This window comes from Mastomys coucha, unplaced genomic scaffold (assembly GCF_008632895.1).
Source record: "Mastomys coucha isolate ucsf_1 unplaced genomic scaffold, UCSF_Mcou_1 pScaffold16, whole genome shotgun sequence".
Lineage (NCBI taxonomy): Eukaryota > Metazoa > Chordata > Mammalia > Rodentia > Muridae > Mastomys > Mastomys coucha.
In genome coordinates, this window is record NW_022196898.1 from 54506959 (window position 1) to 54531642 (window position 24684).

Consider the following 24684-nt stretch of genomic DNA (forward strand, 5'->3'; position numbering starts at 1 on the left):
CATACTGTGTGATAGTAATTGTTTATTATCTGCGTCAGTTAAGATCAATTGAAGAAGTCATTACAGTCTCATCCTTTATAGAACTCTGTTAAAGATGTCTGTGAATTATCTGTCTGACTTATTGCTGTGATGAATCACTATAACCAAAGCAACTTGTGGAAGAAAGTATTGATTTGGCTTATGCTTTCATAACATTTACCATCAGAGGAAGTTAGAACAGGAATTCAAACAGGGCAAGAACCTGGAAGCAGGAGCTAATATAGAGACCATGGAAGGGTGCTACTTACTGGCTTGCTCTCCATAGCTCTCTCCACCTGCTTTCTTATAGAACCACCTGCTTTCTTATAGAGACATCGGCTCAGGGATAGTACCACCCACAATGGGCTAGAATCTCCCTCATCAATTGCTAATAAGAAAATGCCTTAAGCTGGATCTTATTGTAAAATTTTCTCAATTGAGATTTCCTCATGTCAGATGGCGCTAGCTTGTGTCTGTTGACATAAAACTACCCAGGACTATATCCTTCATTTCTTGCCCCATGTGACACATTCTCTGATGCTCAATAAATACAGACAAAATTGTTTGTTAGGAACAGACACAAACACAAGAACAGGCAGGCACAGATTCATGGTCGTCAAATTATAGGCAGGAAAGATGATGAAGCTGTAAGAAAAAAGAAGTAGGGAATTCAAATCTGAGCTAAATCTTGGTAAAATGACTTCAAGAGAAGGTGTTTTTAATTGCTTTTCCTTAATACAACACTGATGCATTTTGGGGACTCCGAAGTCATTATTAGTATTTTTAAACCTATAAACCACTCCTGGGACCTAATGTCATCTTCCTGCCTCTACAAACACTTGTACGCATGCATGCATACACACACACACACACACACACACACACACACACACACACACACACACAGGCATACTCTAAAATACACAATTAATATAAACCACACCTGTGTCATGGATAAAGACTGCCTGTTCATTTTTTAAATATGATTTTCAGGTCCTTTGCTTACCAAAGGAGGCCAAACTCACTCAAATGTTTTGAGAACTATAAATCTCCTTTATAATCACATGTTGCTACATGCTTATGTTTTAGCACATGGGAGGCTTAGGCATGAGTATTCTGACTTCCAAGGCAGCCTGGGTTGCACATTAGAGTGCTATCAATGAAGGAGAAGGAAGAGGAGGAGGAGGAGGAAGAGGAGGAGGAAGAGGAGGAGGAGGAAGAGGAAGAGGAAGAGGAAAAGGAGGAGGAAAAAGAGAAGAAGAAGAAGAAGAAGAAGAAGAAGAAGAAGAAGAAGAAGAAGAAGAAGAAGAAGAGGAGGAAGAAGAGGAGGAGGAGGAGGAGGTTGAAAAGAAGAAAATCATACTAAGAGTATTAAAAATATTGTCTTCAATATTTAAAAAAATAACTACATAAAAGTAAAAAGACTATAAATATATAAGATACACTGCATTATATGAAAAGTTTAGGGTTAACAAATCTTACTACTGTATGTGTTCATTTAATTGGTTTATATTTGCTTACTGTAGGTGTGGGATGTAGCTCAGTTGGTAGAAAGCATGCCTCACATGCACAAAGTCTTAGTCCTTTGATCCTCAGTTCCAAATAATCTTGGAATGTGCTGCACATCTATAATCCCAGCACTTAGGGGTTGGAGGCAAGAAGATAGAAGGTCAAGTTGTCCTTAGCTATATAGCAATGTTGAAGCAGCCTGGACTTTGCAAAACTCTGTCTTAAAAGAAAAAAAAAGTTTATTACTCGATTTGAACTATTTTAGAATTTTCAAGCCTAATTTCCCTATTGCATTTCTGACCAAATCCTGAATCTTGATATTTCAGTTCCTATAAAAATGAAATTAATTGATGTTTAAGTTTCCCTTTCTCAAATGGAGAGAAATTTGCAGTTCTAGGAAACTGTACTAAGTAGATGTGTGTGTGTGTGTGTGTGTGTGTGTGTGTGTGTGTGTGTGTGTGTGTAATGTGTTTTGCTGGGTATAATAGTCTTGGCACCTAGGTGATAGGTCTAGGTGTTGAGTTCTGAATTTGTCTTTTTTAAGTGGGTGTTTTGTTCCTTAAGTTTTGTTTTCTCTCTGTATTTTATGAGAGTGTAATGGTGGTGTGCTGATTGCTTTCCTAGACTGCTTAGCTGGTGTGTTCATAGGGAATGCATTCAGGGGTTGCAGACTGGGATACTGGGATATTGGGGCAAGTTGTAAGGTGAAAGGTTTGAAGAGAAGGTTTTTGTGATCCCGTTGAGATCAAGTCAATGAAGAAGGTTAGACACCAGCAGGTTTCCAGCTACAGAAATAAGGATGACATTGAGGACTGGTTCTCAGGAGCAGTAGGAGGGGTGAGGGTCTGTCTTCAGCCTATTTGCTTCCCTAAGTGGCATAGCTCTTAGGTTAGCCAAGGGTGCCTTACTGAAGTTGGTGTCTGAGATACAGTAATGACTGGCAGGAGGGGATGGTCTGTGTGATGCATATAAGATGTGGGCAGGAAGGAGGGAAGGCTACACCTTGTGTTCTATTGCAATGCTAGGGATGAAAGTGTGGATTGGGTCTGGGGTACCAGACTGATGGGAGGTCTATGGGCAGACTACCTGGTTATCTGACAGGCATGGAAGCATGTTTTTAATAACAGCACTCAGAATGGTAAGGCAAGGAATTTCTGCAAATTCCATGCCATCTTGTTCTACATAGCAAGACCTTGTCCAAAAAAAAAACAAAAACAAAAACAAACAAACAAAAAAACAAACCAAAGAAAAGAAAGGAAGACAAGAAAGGAAGGAAGGAAGAAAAGAACTGGATATCTGCCTTTTTCTAGAGTGACTCCCCCATCTCTGAGACTTTCAGGAATTGTGATATGTGTCAAAACAACCTCTATAATTCTTGAGGAATTCTTTGGTATGGAAATAGGAATGGGCAAGGCCAGGTTGTGGTGGTGAATGCCTTTAATCCCAGCACTTGGGAGGCAGAGGTAGGCAGAGCTCTGAGTTTCTGCCTAGCCTGGTTTACAGCATAAGTTCCAGGCTACTCAAGGCTACACAAAGAAACCTATCTTGAAAAAAAGAAAAGAAAGAGAAAAAAGAGAGAAGGAAGGAAAAAATAAGAAATGGGCAAGACAATGAGACAAGAGAAAGATAAGAAGAGAAGGTGGAAGAGGGGGAGGAAGAGGAGGAGGAGGAGGAGGAGGAGGAGGAGGAAGAAGAGGAAGAAGAAGAAATGGGCAAGACAATGAGACATGCCTGCTGCCACACAGAATGTCTGCATGAGGGTAACATGGCAGTGTGAAGACTGCTCCACTAATAAACCCCATGTGAATCTGTCAAAGTGCTCCAAGAAACTGGAGATAAGCCTTCTATCTGATCATTGTTTTGTTTTGTTTTTTCAAAGAAAGCCTTATTCTGAAGCCCAGGGTGGGCCACAATTCACTATACATCCAAGACTGACCTTGAACTCTCAACAATTATCTTATCTTAGTATCCTGGGATTACAGATGTGACCCATAATGCCCAGACTGGGTGCACATTTAAAATTCACTTCACATGCTACAGAAATTTGGTCAAGTTTCTCAACTTTGCTGCATCTGTTTCTTCCTCCGTTATTGGAAAAAATAGTAAATATGTGTCTCAAAGGGTCTTTAGCAACAGTGATTTGAAACAATATTTGTAAAATACTTAGAATAATCCTCAGAGCACATGAAGTGGTTAAGCCTAGAGAGTTATCCGTTTCTAAGTGAATAGTCTAGGAGATCCACCAGCTCCTAAGTCTTAATGGAGACAGGAAGACTACAGTTTAATTCAAGTGTGCACTGCTCATTTGTTAGTGCTGTTCTCATAATTCTGGCTTTACTTATTTCTTCAACAAATATTTACAATGCTGATACATGTAAAGGAACTTGTTTATATATACAAACTGCTAAAAACCCCAAATACATTCTCCAGTCCTTTCTTTATGAATTTCTTCTGTACTCAATGAGGCTTTTTAAAAGCTAAATAGATATCCCCAAGTGGAAGGAGCCAGTCTAAAAACGCTAGCTATAGTGACTCCAACTCTATGACAGTTTGGAAAGGCAAACATGGAGACAGTACAAAGAGCAGTAATTGAGATGGGGAAAAATGAAAATAAGGATAGAAATATTCTATATGACACTGTAACCAGGAGAAAATTCATCATACATTTATCAAAGTTTGTAGACTATACTGATGAAATTCATCATACATTTATCAAAGCTTGTAGACTGTCCTGATGAATAGTTAACACTAATGTAAGAACTTCAGTAAAAAAGATAGTGTATTAGGATTAGTCCATCATCTGAAACAAACACACCACACTAAAGCAAACTCATTATAATCCAAGTACCCCATTCCCACCAACATGTCAGCTCTATTAGGATAAAGATAATTCTCTTCCTTCTCCTCCTTCTCCTCCTTCTCTTCCCTTCCTCCTCCTCCTCTACCCTTCCTTTTCCTCTTCTTCATTATTTTCTTCTGCTTCTACCTCTTTATTATTTTGCTTTGAGACAGAATTTCAGTTTGAAGTACAGGATGGCCTAAAAATCACAACATAACAGACATTATCCTTGAACTCGTATGAATCCTCCTTCTTCAGCCATAGTGTTAGGATTACAGGTGTGTGCCACCATGTCCAGTTGCTTCTCCATTCATTTCTGCAGGATTAATTTGGTCCTCTGTGTATATATCTCAGTTACCTTAAAATTACAAATGTCTTCACCCCAATCACAATGGTTAGCATCACAAAAACCAACAACAGCAAATTCTGATAAGGATGTAGAGAAAGAGAAATATTTATAGATGGCTGGTGATAATATAAATTAGTGCATCCACTATGGAAAGCTCTATGGTAGTTTCTTAAAAATCTATTATCTGATCCAGCTATATCTCTCTAAGTCTGTGTATCACAGAGGTATTTGCACATCCATTTTTACTGATAACTAAAAATAATTAAGATATGGAGCCAGTCTATGTGTCCATCAATAGATGAACAGACAAGGGAAGTATGGCAAGAAGTACTTTTGTAAAGATCCCCTTAGCATGGTCTGTATTTACACCAAAACTGTGAAGAAAGTGGCCCAAAAAAATCACTGAGAAGTGGCATGCATCCTGGACGTTTCCACAAGTGCATGTGTGAACAGATAGCAGCTGCCTTCAGCAAGAAGTTCCCCAGAAAGTCACCAGCCAGGTCAGAGGATAAGGAGGGAGTAAACCAATTACACAAGATCTTCATTAAAGAAGAGACTTCTCCAAAACTAGAAAGAAGCACCCCAGCAGGTATGGGGCAGATGCCTTTGTCTGGGACAACAATTTGCAAAACTGGTTTCAGGTGTTCTCTGTCACAATGTAAAAGATCGTCTTTGTTTAATGTGTTTAGTCAGATATGTAGAGCATTGTTGAAATTATTTGTCACAGATCAGAAGTCAAGAATTTAGAAGGCTGTTCAGCTTGAACTTCTGATTACCTCATTGGGAAGGGAATAGTTTAAGATGTTAAGAAGTTAAGGTATTAGTGAGCCCTGGCAGGTCTATTATTGGGGGAAGGCACATTGCTTTCATGATTCTGTTTGCTTCTTTGCCAAAGGACTGGATGAGAGCCTATGTATGGGTTGAAGGTAGAATCCTATGTTCAGCTGAGTAAACATTGCTGTGATTCATTCTGGACTATGTGATATGTGGCACATTGGTCAGGGCATTTCCACTAGAGTAGGTCAGCTGATCCCTGCCATGCACAACAAGGTCAAGAGGTAAGAAGGGAAGTGTTCAGAAGTGAGATATCCTTGCACCCCTCAACAGCTGCAGTACTTCCTCTTTAAGTTCAGCTTTCTGCCAGCTTCTCTTATTACAAAACAGGGGCTTAGGTTCTCAGCAAATCCTACATAAAAAGTAATTGCTATTCTCAGCTATCATGGTGTAGAATTGAAGGCAAGGACCAAGTTAAGCAAAGAGGCACAGAGGAGACAAGTAGCAGTCCCATCTCAGGACAGATGTGCCAAATTGCAGGAAGAAAAATAGTTTGGGTCTCTATGGATTCTTAATGACAACTTCCAGATCTGGAATTGGGTGCTTCTTGGGGTTTCTGAAAGATGCCCAGAGACAGGAGTGCATCATACCTTCTGTTTTTAAATTGTATTGAGACTACAATGAGTTGAGAGTTAAAAGGTTGAGTAAAGAAAAGAACCCTGGTTGCACACACATTCAAGTATTTTCTTTCTACTCTTCACAACAGCCCTGCAAGGTGGTTTTATTATCTCAGGAAAATGAGGCTGTGAGCATGCCTAGCCCAAGAATGAAGTGTGAGCAGAAGTAGGGCTGAAGTCCATGATTGGGAATCTCAGATGCCTAAGTTCATTCTATCATGTTCCACTACATCCCTCAGTGAAGTAAGTGTGTGTATGTGGGTGGCTGTGGGTGGGTGTTTTCTTACAAGACGCTCCAACTTCCCTACACAGGAAAAACAGAGAAGGCTTTTCTTTCACTTAAAAGCCAGACTGGAGGTGAGTGGGTAAGTAGAGGGGAAGGAGGAAACCTTTGCCTTTACAGAAACTAAGGTCTCTCATGCTTTCCCTTCGTTATCTGTGAACTTATCATGTCTATATTTATTTCTTTTGTTCCTTTTCAGTTCAATTTCCTTCTAATTAAAGTAGAACTTTATACTTTGGGGATACGATGACTGGTTAGAAGTTTCCTAGGTGTGATCAGTCAAGATAACAAAGCACAGACCCTATCATGGAAAAAGAGAAGAGCATAGGAGTTAAGACAAAGATGATAATGCCCCTGTAAAGCATGGAGAAGCAGAAAGGTTCCACTGAAAAGGGAGGAAACACCTTTGCTTACAGTTCTGACTCCCTGGCAAGGAGCAATAAGGACTGAATGAGTTTTGCATTATGAGAATGCCATTAGCCTCTGAGTACCTGGGGCAAAATGCTGTGCTTAGAGTTTGGAATTTTCTAAACAGGCTCATATGTTTAAACATATGGTGCTCAGCCTTATGTGGAGAGCCTGGTTAATAGAAGTGGGTCACCAAGAGCGGGTCTTTAAAGATGTGTAGTTCAGATATAGCAATGGTCTAGCTTTTGTTGGTGCCTGTTTATTATCTTTTGAGACAGGGTCTCATGTAGACCAGATTGGCTTCTAACTCCTTGTATAGTTATGACTTTGAAATTCTGATCCTCTTGACACTGCCTCCCAAGCGTTGAAATTATTGCTAGTTTTGATCACCACATCTATCTCACATAGTTCTCACAAGAAGAAATATAGATCACCAAGGAATACATTTTTTTTAATGTTCAAACATTCTTATTCATAAAGAAAATTCTAACCAAAATTATACTGAGATTACAGCTCACTTCAGTCATAATCATCATCAAGAAGACAACAGTAAAGGAAGAAAAGAATGTAGGAGAAAAGAAACACTTCTGATAGAAATGTGAACTAGTACAACCACTATGGAAATCACAGTGGAGGCCCTCAGAAAGCCAAAACTAGAATTACCACATAATTTTCTTAAGCCACTCCTGGGTGTGTACCTGAAGGAGCAGAAGTCAATAATAAAAGGGATGTTAGTGGCGATAGCCCCACATTGCTACCCTCACCAGCTTCAGTTCTCCTAAACTTGTAAGAACCTCGACTCAGGCCAAATTGGAGATGATGGCCTTGCCGTGGAAGAGAATTTTGAGACTGGCCAATATAGTGAAGCAGAGTTAAAAATCTGTTTAATGATGATTTTAATATAGGCTTAATCATTATTCTGAGAATGAGACATACTCAGAAGAAACGATGCATGTCCATGTTGGGATATGCGCTTCCCAAGGGAGAAGAGGGGGAGGTAAGAGGCACCTGTGCTCATGCTCGACTCAAGGGAGAATGAGCAATTGTCTTACACACACGGGGGGGTGGGGGGAGAGTTGGACAGAGGGAGGGAGAGAACCTTGTTGACTCTTAAACTACTTCTCAAAAGGTTACTTAGACTCCCTCTCCTTTTTTCTCCTAGAAAATCTGCAGGATTGTGGCTGGGAGGGAGATGGCCTTAGGCACTTGGTAATTGGGCTGGAATTCTTGCTTGCCTGCTGGCAAAAGCTTCCAGCTGACAGGTTTCTTCTTTCCCACTTCTCATGACATGAAGCCCTGGGGATATTTATACACCCATGCCCATTGCTTGACTGTATAAAATATCCAACTTATGGAATCCGCCTAGGTACCCATCCATTGTATGAATGGATAAAATGTGTGGTATATACACATTGAAGTGTTATTCAACCATGAAGAAGAGAAAAATTATGACATAGTCAAGAAGATGAATGCCCTGGAGATCACCATATTAAGTAAAATAACCAGACTTAGAAAGGTAAATACCAGGGGCTGGCGAGATGGCTCAGTGGGTAGGAGCACTGAGTGCTCTTCCAAAGGTCCTGAGTTCAAACCCCAGCAACCACATGATGGCTCCCAACCATCCATAATGAGATCTGACACCCTCTTCTGGCATCAGAAAGGTAAATACCACATTTTCTTTCTCACATGCAAAAACTGACTTCAAAAAATCCATTAAACTAGAAACAAGAATATATGCGGAGAAGTGGACTTGTTACAAGGGGGAGAGAGACATTCCTATCTGCCCACAAATGCTTTCCTGTCTTTCTCAAAGAACCCACCACGTTAAACACAAACATCCCTTCAATTCTAAAAAACTGAACTTTTCTTCTGCTGTTATTCATACTTCTCAGAAATGTAGGTTTTACTTCCTCATATTTAAATAATTTTTCATTTCATTCTTGCTCCCTTTCCACCTCCATTTTCACATTTTCACTGCTGCCATTAACTGAGATCCTGACATTACTCTAAGTGAAAGTCTCATACGACTATGCAAAGTTCCTATATTTTTAGTGCAAAAAATAACCACCTAGTGAATATTCCTACCCTCAGGTTAGACATGGTCAACCCCAAAACCCCACCAGAGGTCTCATGGTATTCCCCAGCCATTATTTTCTCCTTCCTCCCTAAAAGATGTACTATCCTGATTGTCCATCCTATGGGTTATCTTCAAACCCATATAAAGCTTGAAACAGACAAAGCTATTTGTGTTACTGAACCTGTGAGGTTGTTTCCACATAAAGGCTTGTTCAACAGTTTCCATTAATCTTCTTGTCCTTGTCTTCTTGGTACACATGTATTCTTAATCATCTGGGTTTTTTTGTTTTGTTTTGTTTTGTTTTGTTTTTGTTTTGTTTCAATTTGTTTTTGTTTGTTTTTTTAAGAAAGAAAGCTCTATTTGGGAACACTGTAAATTAGATTGGACCAATTAAGACACAAGATCACAAGAGCATCAACAAGTTGGACAATGTTTTCTTGAGCAGCTCCTTCTCTTACGAAAGATAGAGACGCTGCAGATCTCATAGGACAAGGCACTTGGAGACAGCCATGTCCTTTCATGTTGCTTGCACCTAAAGTAAAGGCAACTCATAGAACGTGTCTGTTCAGATTGGTCAGTTTAATGCAAGGGCTGATTGTCCAATTCCTTCTGAACTATAGAGCTGAGGACTATGGAATCACCTGGAGATGACATGGAGAGGCTGAAGAGGAGTGTGCATCACAGTCATCTTTGTGGGTTTTTGCTTTGGCTTGCCTCTTACTCCTGAAGTCAAGGTTAAGACCTTGATGAACATAGAGGGTTCAAGCTGATTCTGCTTATCCCTCTCTTACAGATAACCTGTCCTGCCCTGGGAGGAGGAAAGGATGTGCTACAGAACCCCCAGCGGGTGCTTATCACAGTGTCATAGTTAGTAACTGCAGTTTAAAACCTGGGCCTATGTAGAAGTCAGTGGAGGTGAGGAGAGAAGAACAGGCGGATGGCTGCATTGTTCTCTGGAGCTAGAAGGGGGATGGAAGTGGTAACAAAGCTGACCACAGGAATCCTTTACATTTGTATCATATAACAAGTTTACAGAAAGTTTCTTAATCCCACTCTCTGACATTGAGAAATCTTTGTGGCAGCCAGGCAGGTATTATCTTCATGATGTTCAGCTGTGGACTAAGAAAATTGAATGGAAGGCAGGGTCACTACCTTAATCCACTTCTGCAGTCCCTTTTCAGGAGTGCCTAGGTAAGAGAAGAGAAAAAGATCTGGAAGTAGGCAGAGTCTCTGAATAGTTGCAAGGACAGGCAGGCATGGAGGAATTGGTTGGAAGGGCGTGTGGTCTGAGAGTTCTACACCTCGGGATAGTTTGGAAACACCCTGGAGGTGCATCTTCCAGTCCTTGCCTTGGAGGTAGGGTTCTCTTTAGGCACTACCAGAGTGTTAAGTGAAGTTTCACAGAGGGTGACAGTGAGATGGTACCGCCCCTCCCGGATGGACGCTCGGGCGCCCTCTGGCACCCTGAGTCTAGAGGCGCAGGGGGGTAGGGTGGGGACCCGAGAAGAGCGGCCAGCCCAGGTGCGCCAGGGGTTGGGCAGGAGCCCGGAAGGTGTGCTGCCCCGCCCCACCCACACCGTCCCTACGCCTCCCGCGTGAAAGTGAAAGTTCCAGGGCCCCAAGAAGGTCAAGGATTTGGGGGGCGGGGCTGGCGCGGACGTGGGAGCTGGCGCTGGGCACTGGAGGGGCCATGGATGGGCTCGGCCGCCGCCTCCGAGCCAGCCTGAGACTGAAACGCGGCCAGCGGGGTTAGTGCGGGCCACGGCGCGCGGGGGGAGAGTGGGCGTGGGGACCCCCGGACTATAGGCTCGGTGTGGCACCGGGGTCAGGAACGTGGAGCAGTTTGGGCGGGATCTGGGAGGGCTGAGCAGGAGGCAGGTGAGCTCAAAGGGAGCAGGTAGAGGTCAATGAGCGGACAGACCGGCTGGGTCAAGGGGGAACCTGGTAGCCAGAAACCTACAAAGGTTGTGGGGCCCCAAGGGCCACGTGTCCTTATATCCAGGAAGCTTGTGGGTGCAGCCACTTTATGGCTAAAGAGCTTAGGCCCTCAAGCCCTCAGGGAAGCGCTTCCCTTCCCTACTTAGCTGATATTTTTTCAATTCCTGGGAGCCAGCTTTTCCATACCCTGCAGATAACCGCACCGCAAAAACTGGCTTCCCCCTAGCACTGACCTCGGTAGGGCAGCCAGGTAGATCAGCTCAGCTGTTTCCTCAATCCTGACCTTAAATTCTGAACTGCAAAATGGGAATCTTTTCCTTGTCCAGGGTGGATTATAGGGATGGAATGAGATGTGCCATCGGTTTCCTTTCTCCGTAGCTAGAGCACTGGGACTTGAAAGAAGGTCATTTAGGATTCATTAATGTTGTCCATTCATTCAACAAACATCTGTTGCTGTTTATGTCTGGCCGGTGCTATGGCTGAGCTGTCAACCCCCGGGTTTGCTCAGACAGAGCCCATGCTTCTGAAAAGAAAAGAAAAGAAAAGGCTTGTAAGAGTCATTCCCAGAGAGCTCACCCCTTCCTGCACTTGCAACCTCACATAAAAGGCCTAAGAGCTGAGGTCTGGACGTCCTTCTCCGTACTGCAGGGACTTGTGACCGATCTGCTCTTTGTACCTTCTCGATTCTGCCACCCTCCTTTCCCAGCGTGGTTGTTCTGGCGTATACCTCTTCTCCCTGCATGCCAGGGAGAGGGCTGCAATGGCTGGAGCAGTACGAAGGGAGGAGAGAAGTCCTCTTTTTGCAACAAGAGTTCTGGCTTGGTTTTCTTAGGCTTCCTAGACCTGGGTAATCTGCTGCTGGATGGCTGGGGTCTGTTTCCTGGGGCCCAGAGGACACATTTCAGTTGTTCTCCACCTCACTCCCACAGCAACGCCTTATGGCTAGCATTGGTCCCTGGAAGACCTTCCCTGTGGTCAAGGAACACGAAGGCAGGTCACAAATTTAGCACCTGTCAGGTCATAAGGGTGCGACTCTTTCATCTTTCTTGTTGTCCTCCTGTTTCCTGGGGGGATTTCCCCTTCTGGTTCACTGGCTCAGGCAGTTTTGTCTTAGAAGTGTGCGTGAGCGTGTGCGTGTGCGTGTGCGTGTGCGTGCGTGCGTGCGTGCGTGCGTGCGTGTGTGTGTGTGTGTGTGTGTGTGTGTCGCTAACAGTTCAGCAAAGAACAAACAACAGCTTTTCAGATCAAGGTTCCCTAAAGTCCCCTTTCGTTTCTTCAGGTGGTTGTGGGAGGGGCTTCCTGGTGGAAGAACAAGTGTAACCAGACTTCTGACTTCCCTAGAAGTGTGGCTCCTCCCTCAATTAAAAGTGAGGATAATAATCCATTCTAGGGCATCCAGATCCAGTGAGGTGCCTTCCATTATACAGGAGTTGAATGCATACTGGTCTTTCTCGTGCTTTTCTGTGAGAACCTCTGTTGAAAGGGGGAGAAGGAGAAAAACACTCTTTGTTGGATTTCTTGAGCCTCGGCCCAAAGGTCTAGTTACTTTTCTTTGGTCTGGGATCTCTGACATTGCTGGTCCCTTGTTTCTCCTGATAAAGCAGGAGGAAATGAAATGAAAAAGCGGCCCCAAGGACTAAGGAAAAGAGACATTTCCTGATGTTCTCGGATGACCAGGAAGATGACTCTGGCCCTCCAAGCCATTTGCTCACCACCCATCTCACCCCATTCCCTGCCCCTCCCTACTGTGAGATGTTTGCTGTGTAATACACCAGAAGGCCTGAGCCTTGGATTTGGAACTTTTCTGACGTTCACTTTGTACAGATCCTGTTAATTTTCGATTGCCTCTGAGTGACTGAATGCCTTGGTTACCCCTTCAGTACTAGGCACGTGCTCGTTCCTTAAGGCAACCAGAAAAGATTATGCAACGTGTCTATACAGGGTACAAGTAAGACACAAGGACTACCTGGGGTGTCGTGTCTATACAGGGTACAAGTAGGACACAAGGACTACCTGGGGTGTCGTGTCTATACAGGGTACAAGTAAGACACAAGGACTACCTGGGGTGTCTTGCTTCCCCGTTCTCAAGATTCCAACTCTCATCATCTGTACTATGATTGGCGCTTCCCCCACAAGTCAACGTTGGGTGTCTGAGTCCTGCACTTTACTGGTGCCACAGTTCCAGTGCTCTTAGGAGCAAGGTGACACCCTTGCTTCTTACCATAGCAACATACTCCCTCCCAGAGAGCTGCTAATTCTTTACAGGAGTGGCAGACACAGGGACCAGGTCCTTTTGCTTCATCCCTCCTCATTAAGTTACTTCCTGGCAAAGGCTCTTTCCTATCATCCTGTACATTTCCTTCTTCAGGACTTTCTGAGAAACCCAGGTTATCAGCAACGACTTTCTTCCTCTTCCTCAACCTCTAGACACAGTACTGGGTCTGCTGCTTAGCTTGTCCTGGACCAACCAGAAGGAAGGCTGAGCAAGAGTTGGGGGTGAAGATGCTCTGTACTCCTACAGCTGCTGATGCAACCAGGTTCCTACTCTAAGCTGGGGATGATTTCCTGAGTCATTGCTTCCTTTCAGTAAAGATTATGAGAGAAAGGATTAGTGAACCCTGGAATAGTGAGAGAGGTTTATGCCTTAGATCAGGACCGATTACAGGGGTGTGGGGTGTAGGAATCACCTTCACAGCTATTCTGTATATCTGGACCTCTCAGAGGTAGGCTTTGTTCTTTGCACCGACTCCCTCTCTTGTTACAAGTTATTAGTACATTTAGAGAATGATTGGGCAAGTCTACTTATCTGAATCAGGGTAATCTGGCATCTTGGCTTCAAGAAGTGTTCAGTCCTGTGTTCCTGGAGGTCCTGGATGCTTTAGAATTCTCCAGTTGATTTCTGGTGGGACTTTGCAGCTTCCGATGATTACTTGAGAAGGTGATCGTGAGCAATGCAGAGTAAGGGACGTAAAATACTTATGCTGTGCCCTAGTGCTGGAGGCACTTCAGTCCATGGTCTGGTCTTTCCAGGCATCTCTCACTGCCTCGGGTTGTAAGTAAACTCACCACATGGTCTGCAAGCACTGGAATTCAAAGCCCTTAGCCCAGAAGCAGCTGTGCCTTGAGATGTTTGCTCATGACCTTTTCTTTTACCACACCCTGGGGCTCTTGGGAGGAGCCAAGAGCTGAGCTGTAGTGCCAGGATGCTGCTTCTGTCAGTGCCCACACTAAGCTGCCTCGTGGGTCCTTTCACATCCTTCTTGCTCAATTACGGAGTACACAGGATGGAAACTGCTTTCTGCCTTTGGGAGACAGCGTGTGGTTCAGCTCAATAAAGCTGTGATTGGAGAGCAAAGCAGAAGGCACTTTCTCAGGCTTTCAGTGGCCAGCCTGAAGGAGAAAGAACATTCATGCCCCCAAAGCTCGGAATGATGGAAGGACAAGGGGTAGGCCGAACCCTCAGGCTGCTCCGAAATCGCTTGCCACGACTTCGAGCAGGTCAGAACTGGATTGCCTACTTCTCTTTTCGGATGATCCTTTTATGGTTTGATTCCTCCTCCTGTAGGGATCCTCTTTTCCCTTTAGATGCTCAAATCCACATGGCCCCCATGTGATCAAGCCAGGAGGATTACCTTATCAGTTTACAGAGCTAGTCATGTCTGTTGCGGAGGTCTTCTATGGTTACAAAAAAAAATGTCCTATGGGCCTACTCTGATTATTTAGTACGAATTTACTCAGGGCTCACAAAATACCTAGAACTGCTGAAGTAGGCAGACTGTACAGTGCCAGGCATCAGGCCTCCAAGAACCTCCACAACATGGCTCCTCAGTTTCTACATCTGTGTTTTCTTCCTGTGTCACTTCACAGTTTCAAGTTTCTCAGGGAAAGTATGGAAATTGCCCACTTGGCTCTGGTCCTGCATGGTGCCTGGTGGTGCCTGGTCAGGCTTAGCACTGTAGCCCTGAGGCATGGTTGTTGCTCAGATTCTCACACACACACTACAGAATGGAGGAATGGAAGAAATACTCAAGGAGCCCTTGCATCTCCATTTTAGGACAATCCCAGAACAATCCTGGGGAAGCTGTCACAGAACCAGAAAGGATCCAAGAACATTCTCCATCTAGCTTTGCTGGAGGGCAGCACTTCTTTGAATATCTTCTTGTTGTATCTTTAAAGAAAAAGCGTTTAGGGAATGACTACGAACCCACTATCACCTACCAGTTTCCCAAGGTAAGGATGGAGGGAGAGGTGGGGCCTGAGGATGGAGGTGGGAGGACAGAGGTATGTTTAAAAGGTAATAGAGGAGTTCTGTATCGTACCATGCTGCCTGGACTCTAGCCCTGAGCTCCCTGCTCTAGTTTCCTTTGTAGCCCAGCCCTAGTTTTCCGTAATCACCCAGGGAATCTAGGTCTGACTGCTTTGTGAGGGACTGACTGAACCTCTGGAGCAGAGAAACAAGCCTCGTGCTCTTGCCCCTGTGGGAACCTTTCTAGTTCTTCCAAATTCCTACAGAAAACCACAGCTTCTGCTGGGACTCCTAAGAAGGTATGGCCTTCCTGGTTGTTTGATAGAGAATCAAGCAGGCCCCAGACTCAAACACAGCCTAAGATCAGACTCCCAAAGTATTAGAGCTCTTCTTGTCTGATCATGCACTGGGTGAGGCACCATGTCCCCTTCTTACCGGCCTCTCTTGTTAGCAAGTGTAGCAACTGGATGGGTTGCTTCTTTTCTATGATGTGCTTTCTCTCAGATGCCACCCTTTCAGGAGGTTGGTCCAGCTGACCTTTCTAACCTCCTTTTTGAATATGTAAATCCTCAGGATACTGAATTCCAACCCAAGGTTAGTTACATTGATGTGGCCCAGAACAAACTGCTTTTTCTTTGAGGCCCTTCCAGCTAGACTAGAGTTCAGACTGTGTGGAACCAACCAAAGGCACCTTTGTACTCCATGCCGGTCAAAAGGAAGGCTGACAGGCTTCTGACCTCTGCTTCTCTGCCTAAATTCCACTGTCTTTTCCCCCACCCCACACAGAGGGAGAACCTGCTCCGAGGTCAGCAGGAGGAGGAGGAACGGCTGCTCAGTGCCATCCCTCTGTTCTGCTTCCCCGATGGGAATAAGTGGGCACCACTCACAGAGTATCCCAGGTAACCACTTAGCCGGCAGGCAAGGGTATCAGATTTGGATGGAAGGGCAAATGTGTGGCTCTTGTCATTCCCCTCACCTGGTATGAATGCTTTGCTTTTGCCAGGGAAATACTTTGCCTGGGATCCTTTAGACAAATGATTGAAGCTGTGACTTGACCTCTCTCTTAAGACTTTTAAGAGTCTCTTACCTGTTCCTAGAAGAAATAGTCTTTTTTTAAATTTTTTTATTCTTATTTTTTCACTCTGGACTGGAGAGAAAGACTTTGGCCTCTACAATTCTTACATCATGAAAACTGGAAGTTGACCATGACTTTAATTTTTAGATAAGAAATAACCTCAGAGTCTTACTTACCTGGTCTTTAAAGTGATGATAATAATTGAACCTTCTTCAAAAAGGTTCAGTTGAGTCTCACACGAGGTGATGCGTTAGAGCTTGACACCATCAAGTGCTTAGTAAGTGACTGCTGTGATTATCCTCCTGACTAATCCGCGGCTCCCCTTTGTCTTCCTTGCCACTCCTCTGGTGCTGACTTTACTCTTGTTTTAGAATCTAGTGAGCAAATGCACACCATTGGTCTGCTCTCTCTTAGGGAGACCTTCTCATTTGTCCTGACCAATGTGGATGGGAGCAGGAAGATCGGATACTGCAGGCGCCTCCTGGTTGGTGCTACTCAGAACCGCCCCTTCTTCTCCATGGCTGGGCTTGCCGAAGCCTCAGCTACAAAAGATCAGGCTGGATGGGAATGGTGCATATAGGGAGGGTACACTTCAGTACATGCTGCTGTGTTGGTCTCCCTTCTGGAATCCCAAAAGAACTGCCCCTCCGGTCTGCTGTCACAAGGCTCTGGCCTGTGCACTTCCAGCTCAACAGTTCTACACTCAGTAAGAGGATCCAATTGGACCCTCTTGTAGTCTTCTGCCAGTCCTGCTTGCCTTGTTCTATGGAGCCTTCCAGACACTCTGAGTTTTGAATGATGAGGCTTAATTCTTGGCTTTCTGAACAAGGACTCTCTAGACACCTTTACAACCTTTTCCTCTCTAGACATTTCCTCCTGGCTAAGACAAACTTGTTTTTGTTCTCACTGAACTTAAGCTCATGTTGGCCATGAGTCAATGTTTACCATTGGGTTTCTAGCCCCAGAAGGCTGCCACTACCACCTCCTTCCTCCTTGTCCTCCTCCCCCTCCTCTCCCTCTTCCTCCTGTTCTCAGCATATACCCATTGTGTAAACAAATAGGCTTCATAGATTTTTATGTGTAATCCATGTACTTGAATCATATTTACTATGCCCACCACACCAGTTCCTTTTCTCTTCCCAAACACTCAACTCTCTAATTTCATGTTTTTAATTCTTTTTCTTTTTTTTTTTAAAGTGTATGAGTGTTTGACTGCATGTATGTAAGTGCACTGTGTGCATGCCTGTTGCCCATGCAGGACAGAATAGGGAGCTAGATTCTCTGGAACTGGAGCTAGTTACAAATGGTTGTGAACTGCAGTGTAGGTGCTGGAACCCAAACCTGGGTCTCCTGCAAAAGTAGCAACTGTTCTTAACCATTGAGCCATCTCTCCAGCCCTTCTGTCTCTCTGTTTTAAAGACTTATTTAATTTTTAATTCTCTCTCTCTCTCTCTCTCTCTCTCTCTCTCCCTCTCTCTCTCTCTGTATGTGTGTGTGTGTGTGTGGATATGTATATATGTGTGTGTTTACCTTATGAGGCCAAAGAAGGGACACCCCCTGAGCTGGAGTAAAAGACGGCTGTGAACCATCCAGTGTGGGTGCTGGGAACTGAATTTGGATCCTCTGGGAGAGCAATAACCACAGGAACACCTCATATCTTTTGTTTATGTCTTATTTTACTAAAATCCAAATCCTGCATATTAGATAGAAAACACATTCTGTGCCTAGTTTCTTTTGCCAACTATATCTATTTGTCATCATTTCATTCTTCTTATTAGCTGAATAATACTCCATTTTGTTTATGTAACACACTATCTTTTCCTCTTCATTTGTTGAAAGACACTTGGACTGGTTGCACAATGTGGCAGTTGTATACTAGTCATCATCTTTTTACTTTGGTGGCTGTTCTGGCCCCTCCGCTGTCTGTTCCATGAACAGAACCGTACAGACTTTTCTCCATCCAACTCATTGACTAGTCCCATCTGCAGCACTCCACCTTTTGTCCCATTAGTCTCAAGTGGGAGAAACCCTTGTGGAGGCTGCAGCCCTGAAGGAAATTTCTTGTCCCTCCGCAGCCTGCTGGTCCTGGTCCTCGCCTTCCCAAAGTGTACTGCATCATCAGCTGCATCGGCTGCTTCGGCTTGTTCTCCAAGGTAGGGCTAGGACAAAATTCCTTGGAGCCTGTTAGGCAGGCCTGTTCAGCTCTCCGGCTCAGCCTGGCAGCTTGCCTTGCAACTTGAGCTCTTGGTAGAGCGCCTTCCTGATAACCCAGCCAGCATCAAGGATATTGGGTAAAACTGAGACAGGAGGGACCTGGGCTCAACCCTATTTCAAGGAAATCTAGAAGGCTGTTTCTTCTGAAGAAAGAGCTATTGTTCATTCTTCCTTTCATCTTCCTGGTTGCTATGAGGCTCACATGAAGTATAGCATGTGGAAAATTTTCACAAACGCAAATGTACCCTACAAGTACAGTAAGGATCCCCATAGTTACCCTAACTCTGATGAGGTTAGAAGAGAAAGTGGTGATTAGTATTGCTGGGGCTATGATCAAGGCAGTCTCCCAAAATGAACTTGACCTATCTTGGTGACCAGAAGAATGCTGGATGTAGGAGAGGAACTCCAGTGGCTTCTGCTTGGGTGGATCTTTCTTCTGTGAATTACATTGAGGGCTGATGGCAGCCTCACCCTGATGACAGACCAGAGGAAATAGGACAATGATACCCAGAAAGTTAGGCTTCTAGGCTCCTAATCCAGCCAATGCCAACATGGAAGAGGACTTGCTGAGCTTAGAAGTTTCATGTTGTGTTAGGAGAGGAAGGAATAGGAGAGAAAATTAAAAGAATTCTTTGAAAAGTAGGTTTTGTCCAGGAGATGGAACTCTGGTTAGCAGAGTGCCTAGAAAATACTAGAGAACAGACAGGACTAGTGTGAGAATCATGGGGACTCAGTAGAATCCCTCTAAGCCTTCCTTCCTGTGGTCCTTCCCCTGCAGATACTGGATGAAGTAGAGAAGAGGCATCAGATCTCCATGGCTGTCATCTACCCATTCATGCAAGGTCTACGAGAGGCAGCCTTTCCTGCACCTGGGAAGACAGTCACCCTTAAAAGTTTCATTCCTGACTCAGGCACAGAGGTGGGTTAGCCAATGTGCAATCCTCTCCCTTGGCTGGTTCCTCTCACCTTGATTCTTTCATTCACCAGGTTCAAGTATAGGGAAGCTGAGCCAGGCATTAGACTTATTGGCAGAGCTAAAAATCACCCAAATGTACTGTACCTTCTAGCCTGATGCCCACCAGCACCTACTTACTGTTCAGTCTGCTAAATTTTGTCTGTGCTCATGTATGGTGCTAAGTTTGTTGCTAGTCTCCAAATGTCCAGTTGCTCCTACATTGTAACTATCCTAACTATTCTCTGTGTATGTCCTGTATCTCAATCCTGTAGTCTCCATCTGTTTTACTTCTTATCATTCATCCCCACCTCTAAGTCCACACCCATCTCATTAAGTACTGTCGGTCTAAGTCCCTAAAGAGGTCAAGGCAGCAAGTAGAATTCCATTCCGAATCTCTAAGACTGGAAATTCCACATGCACCTTTGAATCTGGTCATCCCCACAGAAGAATCAGGGAGTCACTAGGAATCTTCAGCTGCTGGAAAAATATTGAAGGAAAAATGAGTACTGACGTACTCTGTGTCAAGCTATGCATTTTCTGGGTAAAGGGTGGTAAGCAGATGCTTTCTAACCTTGTGTAGCTAAAGGTCTCATGCAGAAGGCACACCAGGGAGTGTGGAAATGAGTAAACACACTGGTGAACATTAAACGGGTGGCTATTAAAGATTAGACAGTCCCAAAGAAAGGAAAAGCAGTGTACAACAAGAGAAAAATATGAAGTCTTAAGATGACCAAGATGGGCCTCGGGAGCTGAAGGATAATAATGAAGAAAGGAAAGCAATACACGAGAGGCCTGACCCAAGCCAGGCTTTAGGCAGGAGAAGCCCTGTACACAGTGAGGCCTGTAGATAGGCATGTTCCCCAGACTGGGCCTCAGGAACTGTAGTGAAGACTCTGCCCAGCTGTGCTCAGAGCAGAAGGAAGCCACTGATGGGTGAGCTAGGATCACATTTGTCCTGTGGAAAGAATGGAATAGGCCTAACGTGGGTCTGTGATTTCTTTTTTTACTGAAGTCTTTCTCTCTGGCTTTCCTATAGTTCATCTCACTGACACGGCCCCTAGACTCCCACCTTGAACATGTGGACTTCAGTGTTCTGCTGCGTTGTCTCCATTTGGAGCAGATTATTCAGGTCTTTGCCTCTGCAGTGCTGGAAAGAAAAATCATCTTTTTGGCAGAGGATCTCAGGTAAGCTCAGCCACTGACTGGCCACACTTAAGCTGCATCCCTGGGATCAAGGGAATATAATGGGACTTCTCGAAGGCAGTCAGATTCTAGGACCCATGTGTGCACTTTCCAGCTTCCAGTTCCTGGATTGCATTTTTGGCCTAGAGAAACAGATACTCCAACTTGTCCAGCCTTCTCCAGACTTGAACTTGATTGCTGCCTGACTATCTAAGAAGGACATGGAGTGTTCCTGGTCTAACACAAGCTCAGCCAGCCAGGATGAATGCAAACACGATTCTGCCCTTTCAAGATTAGGCTGAGTGAGGAAAGAGGGTGTAGAAGACAGGAAGTTGTTCAGTGGCACAGAGGACACACTAATCTATCCATTTGTAAACTCACTCAACAAGTATTTATTGCATATCAGCCGTTTGCCAGATGCCAAGCATCAAGAAGATAGTAAGAAGACTGTGTTTACCCTTACGTAGATGAAAGTTTATGTATTGGTTTTCAGCATATGTACTGAAACCAGCAGAGTGACTTTCAAATCTTGTTCTTCCATCTTTAGCTATGGCTCCCCTTAGGTCAGCTTCTTAACTCTTTGAAGTCAAGATTACATTTTAATTTTTTTGTAGAATGCAAATGCTGTGGATAGTGCTTTATAGTGTTGTGATAAGGACTAAAGGTGACAATGCACAGTGGTAGACACCCAGGACCCCAACATGTACAGACTGGTGAGGACTAACTGCTTCTCTCCACCAGTTCTCAGTTGAGTATATACCCGTGTGTAGCAGAAGCAGGAAGTTGTCACGTGTTGGCTCCTGCTTTTGAGAGGATTTGAGTCTGAGAAAGGATGTGGAGAGACATGGGGCAGGCAGAGAAGAGAAACTGATAAAATCAGTAGGGGGTTGACTATGAAGCCCTGGATGGCTTGGAGCTCACAGAGATCTGCCTGCCTCTACCTACTGAGTGCTGCGAGATTTGAGCAACCTCAGCAAGAAGCAATAATTTTGAGTTAAGCCCTGGTACTCAGAAAAAATAAAAAGAAGTTGACAAATAACAAAGGATCAAGGGAATGACATGAGTTCTGGAAGAAAGGAAGCTTGGCCAGGGATCAGGGGACTGTGTGTTAAAAAATAGTAACATCATCAATAACCAAGAAGGAACTATCATAGGCTAAATCTTGTGGGAAGGGCTGTCATTTTTGTTTTGAAGGTGGTTCTTTTACTCTGGGCCTTGTGTGGAGGAAGTTTCTGTGGTAGCTGGGGCTCAGTTTTCAACTCCGTACTTCTGATCAGGAACAGACTTTCTCCAGGAAATATTACAACTTCCTACTTTCTTCCCGCACAGAGTTTTTAAATCCTGGACGCTTGGAGCTGGGAGGGGACTTCCAACCAGCCAAGTTTGTTAGGGAGGCACTCAGAGACTCCATCTTTCTAACTCAGGAAGTGCTAGCTTGATACCAAGGTTTCCGCATCTGTGTTTTTATTGGCCTCCAGTGTGGGGTAATTTGGCTGGAGAAATGAAAAGATTGAGAGCTAGTGGAGAATAGGACAGCCAGAGACTGAGGAGGGGTATGGTGCAGGTGAGGAAGGCATCTGAATTGTGGCTGGGATAGTAATGACAAGAGGAATCCATATAGCAAAGTCTTGAGGCGTCACCTCTGTGGGACTTTCCAGAATCTCTGAGTATTAGTTCCTGGAATGGAGGAATTTCCCAAGCTAACTCAAGGACTAACCTGGCAGCTTTCAAATGGCTTCAGAGAGGCATGGGAGGACATAGTTGTGCATGGAGGCCCTGCCTCTTCACCAGAGCCTGGTGTTAACTGGCTTGTTTCTTCACTGTGTTGTGAGTTCTTCAAAGAAGGGCCAGTGTTATTCTTCTAGTTAGCCCAATCCTTTGCATAGCAGAGGCTCAATCATATCCCAGTTTAAATACAGGCACATTTCCCTCCCTCCCCTCTTCTGAGCCACCTTTATTTTTAGCCAGTAATGAATTGAAAGAACTATCTGGGAATAGAGATTAAAGGGGGCCCCACCCTGGCTAGTGGGGCCTTGCCTATCCTGATTTCTACCCTTCTCTTAGCAACAAGTAGCTACAAGCTCTGTGATCAGCATGGCTTCCAGACTTGAATTTTTTCCTAGTATAGGAACATTGCCAGTAGTTAGTTACTGTAGGTGTGGGGCTCTGAGCCAGTGGATAGGAACAGAAGCCTTGCTGACCGTCTCTGCTCTATGTTCCAGTACCCTGTCTCAGTGTATCCATGCTGCAGCTGCTCTGCTTTACCCATTTAGTTGGGCACACACATACATCCCCGTGGTCCCTGAGAGTCTTCTGGACACTGTCTGCTGCCCTACCCCCTTCATGGTTGGGGTACAGACGCGCTTCCAGCAGGAGGTTATGGACAGTCCCATGGAAGAGGTAAGCTGCCTTAAAGAGAGTACACGATTTAGAGTTTGGTGGGCTTGGATTTGTATTCCAGCTCTGCTGTCAGCAACTGTGTGATTTGGGGCTCATTACATCTCATTAAACCTGAATTTTCTTTATCAGTAAAATGGGGATGAGTGTCTTGAGTTGCTCAAGGTTAGGGGAAATGACATGGCTAAGCTGCTAGCTTGGCACCTGACACACATCTACGTTCAGTCAAAGTTGGCCCTCTTCCCTTGAATGATTGCTCTCTGGGCTTAGGAAGCAAGATGTTGCTTATTCTGAGCTCATGAGACTTTCTTATTAGCCAATTATTTCTATTGAACAGTCACTTGGGTGAGCTTTCAGTTGAATGAATGATCACAGCTGGCTTGTACAATGCACACCCCACTAGTATTCAAAGGGTATATATTCAAACCCCTTTGAAGTTGTTGCTTCTTGTTTTCTCAGCAATCATCCTGACACAGAAGAGGGTTCAGTTGTGTAAACGGGCAGTCCTCACATACGACTACTCTGGGTTAAGGATAGGATATCAGTGTAGCTGAATACAGGGCAGATTGGAAAGCTCAGCCCTGGCTAACCATTGACTCACAGTGCAGAGTCAGGTTACTTATTGAGGTATCTTGAGCAAGCACTAAAGGAGTGGGAGGAGGAGTTCCAGGAGGATTTCCCCTTTTACAGAAGAGGTTGGTAAGTTCTAGCAAAGCTACTGCTGAGACAAGACCACAGGAGAACTCGGAGAAAGGCCCTTCTTTAGATGTTGCTGCCGGCCGGGAAAGAAGGATGTATCCTTTTGTTTTTCCAGCTCTTGGGCTGAGTACACATGCCCTGTGGACAACCCTTAGCCTCGTGACTAAGTAGAGCAGGGTATCAGTCCCACTTTAGCAATAAAAGGTAAAATGTCTCAACCCCAGAAGTTATGTAACTCCTCTCCTCCAAAGCTGGGGCTCCTCCCCTGAGAGTCCGGCAGGAAGACAAACAGGGCCCGTAAGGTCTGGCTCTTGCTAGTTAAGAGCTTTTGCTTTTTTTTTTATTTCTTTGCAGCTGCTCTGAGAAATGGGCAAGACTGATAAAGGAAGAAGTCCATATGGTGTGTGTGTGTGTGTGTGTTGTGGAGTGGGGGTGGGGTGGTGCAAGGTTTTTCTGATTCTCCACATAAGCTCCCTGAAAGGACTTACTCCATACACAATAAGACCAGAATACTGAAAAGACTTCTGGGAACAACTTCAAAAAAATATTTATGCATACATTTCTCCCCACCCCCAAAAGAATAGTTTTCCTTGCATCAAAGCATTCAAACATACAGATTCATGTGGCTTCAGGCCTAGACTAGTTCAGCTCTTCTCCTCTGATGATGGATAATTACAGTGCAGGCTATGTTTTGGCAAATTTTCCAGTTTCTTTTTCCTTACATTTCGAAGTAGGAACATGTGATCTTTCATTCTAGTATCAAGACTCAGGTTAGAAACTGATAATAGGAACCCAAAATAGATATTAAATGCCAACACAGAATTTGGAGAACTATGGTTCATTGGTGAACAAATCTGTGTCTATTGGTATTATTTTGATAGTGTCATTGTTGCTGTTTTAGAGTGTTAGTTTTAAAATTAATTCAGGGTGGTTGTGGTATGTCTTGCTTAAAATCGCAGAACTCAGGAGGTGGAGGTAGGAAGATCAGAGTTCAAAACCACCCTAGGTTACATAAGATCCTGTCTCAAAGCAGAACCAAGGAAT

At 44.4% G+C, this 24684-nt stretch overlaps 1 protein-coding gene and 1 long non-coding RNA gene across 7 annotated transcripts in view; one reads left to right on the plus strand and one right to left on the minus strand.

Annotated features, from left to right (window-relative positions):
* On the minus strand, positions 1 to 12750 carry LOC116093583. 5 transcript variants are annotated; one of them, XR_004119756.1, is made up of 4 exons: positions 11600 to 12750; positions 11106 to 11395; positions 1540 to 1743; positions 1 to 663 (listed from the first exon to the last, which is right to left on the minus strand). It is a non-coding gene; the product is annotated as an uncharacterized LOC116093583 (long non-coding RNA). The 5 variants fall into 5 exon arrangements; XR_004119755.1 differs by having other exon boundaries at positions 1540 to 1747; XR_004119757.1 differs by lacking the exon at positions 1540 to 1743 and adding an exon at positions 10087 to 10121.
* Dennd2d (DENN domain containing 2D) overlaps positions 10359 to 24684 on the plus strand; it is an 18483-nt gene continuing 4157 nt past the window's right edge. The window contains exons 1-8 of one of the 2 annotated variants that reach the window (XM_031375102.1): positions 10359 to 10682; positions 14927 to 15102; positions 15905 to 16017; positions 16608 to 16677; positions 18269 to 18346; positions 19186 to 19326; positions 20399 to 20547; positions 22767 to 22944. In XM_031375102.1, the coding sequence (XP_031230962.1) occupies positions 10625 to 10682; positions 14927 to 15102; positions 15905 to 16017; positions 16608 to 16677; positions 18269 to 18346; positions 19186 to 19326; positions 20399 to 20547; positions 22767 to 22944 (963 nt within the window). In that variant the 5' untranslated portion in view covers positions 10359 to 10624. Of the gene's footprint in view, positions 10683 to 14090; positions 14371 to 14926; positions 15103 to 15904; positions 16018 to 16607; positions 16678 to 18268; positions 18347 to 19185; positions 19327 to 20398; positions 20548 to 22766; positions 22945 to 24684 lie in introns of those variants that run through there. The other variant, XM_031375101.1, reaches the window with a different exon arrangement.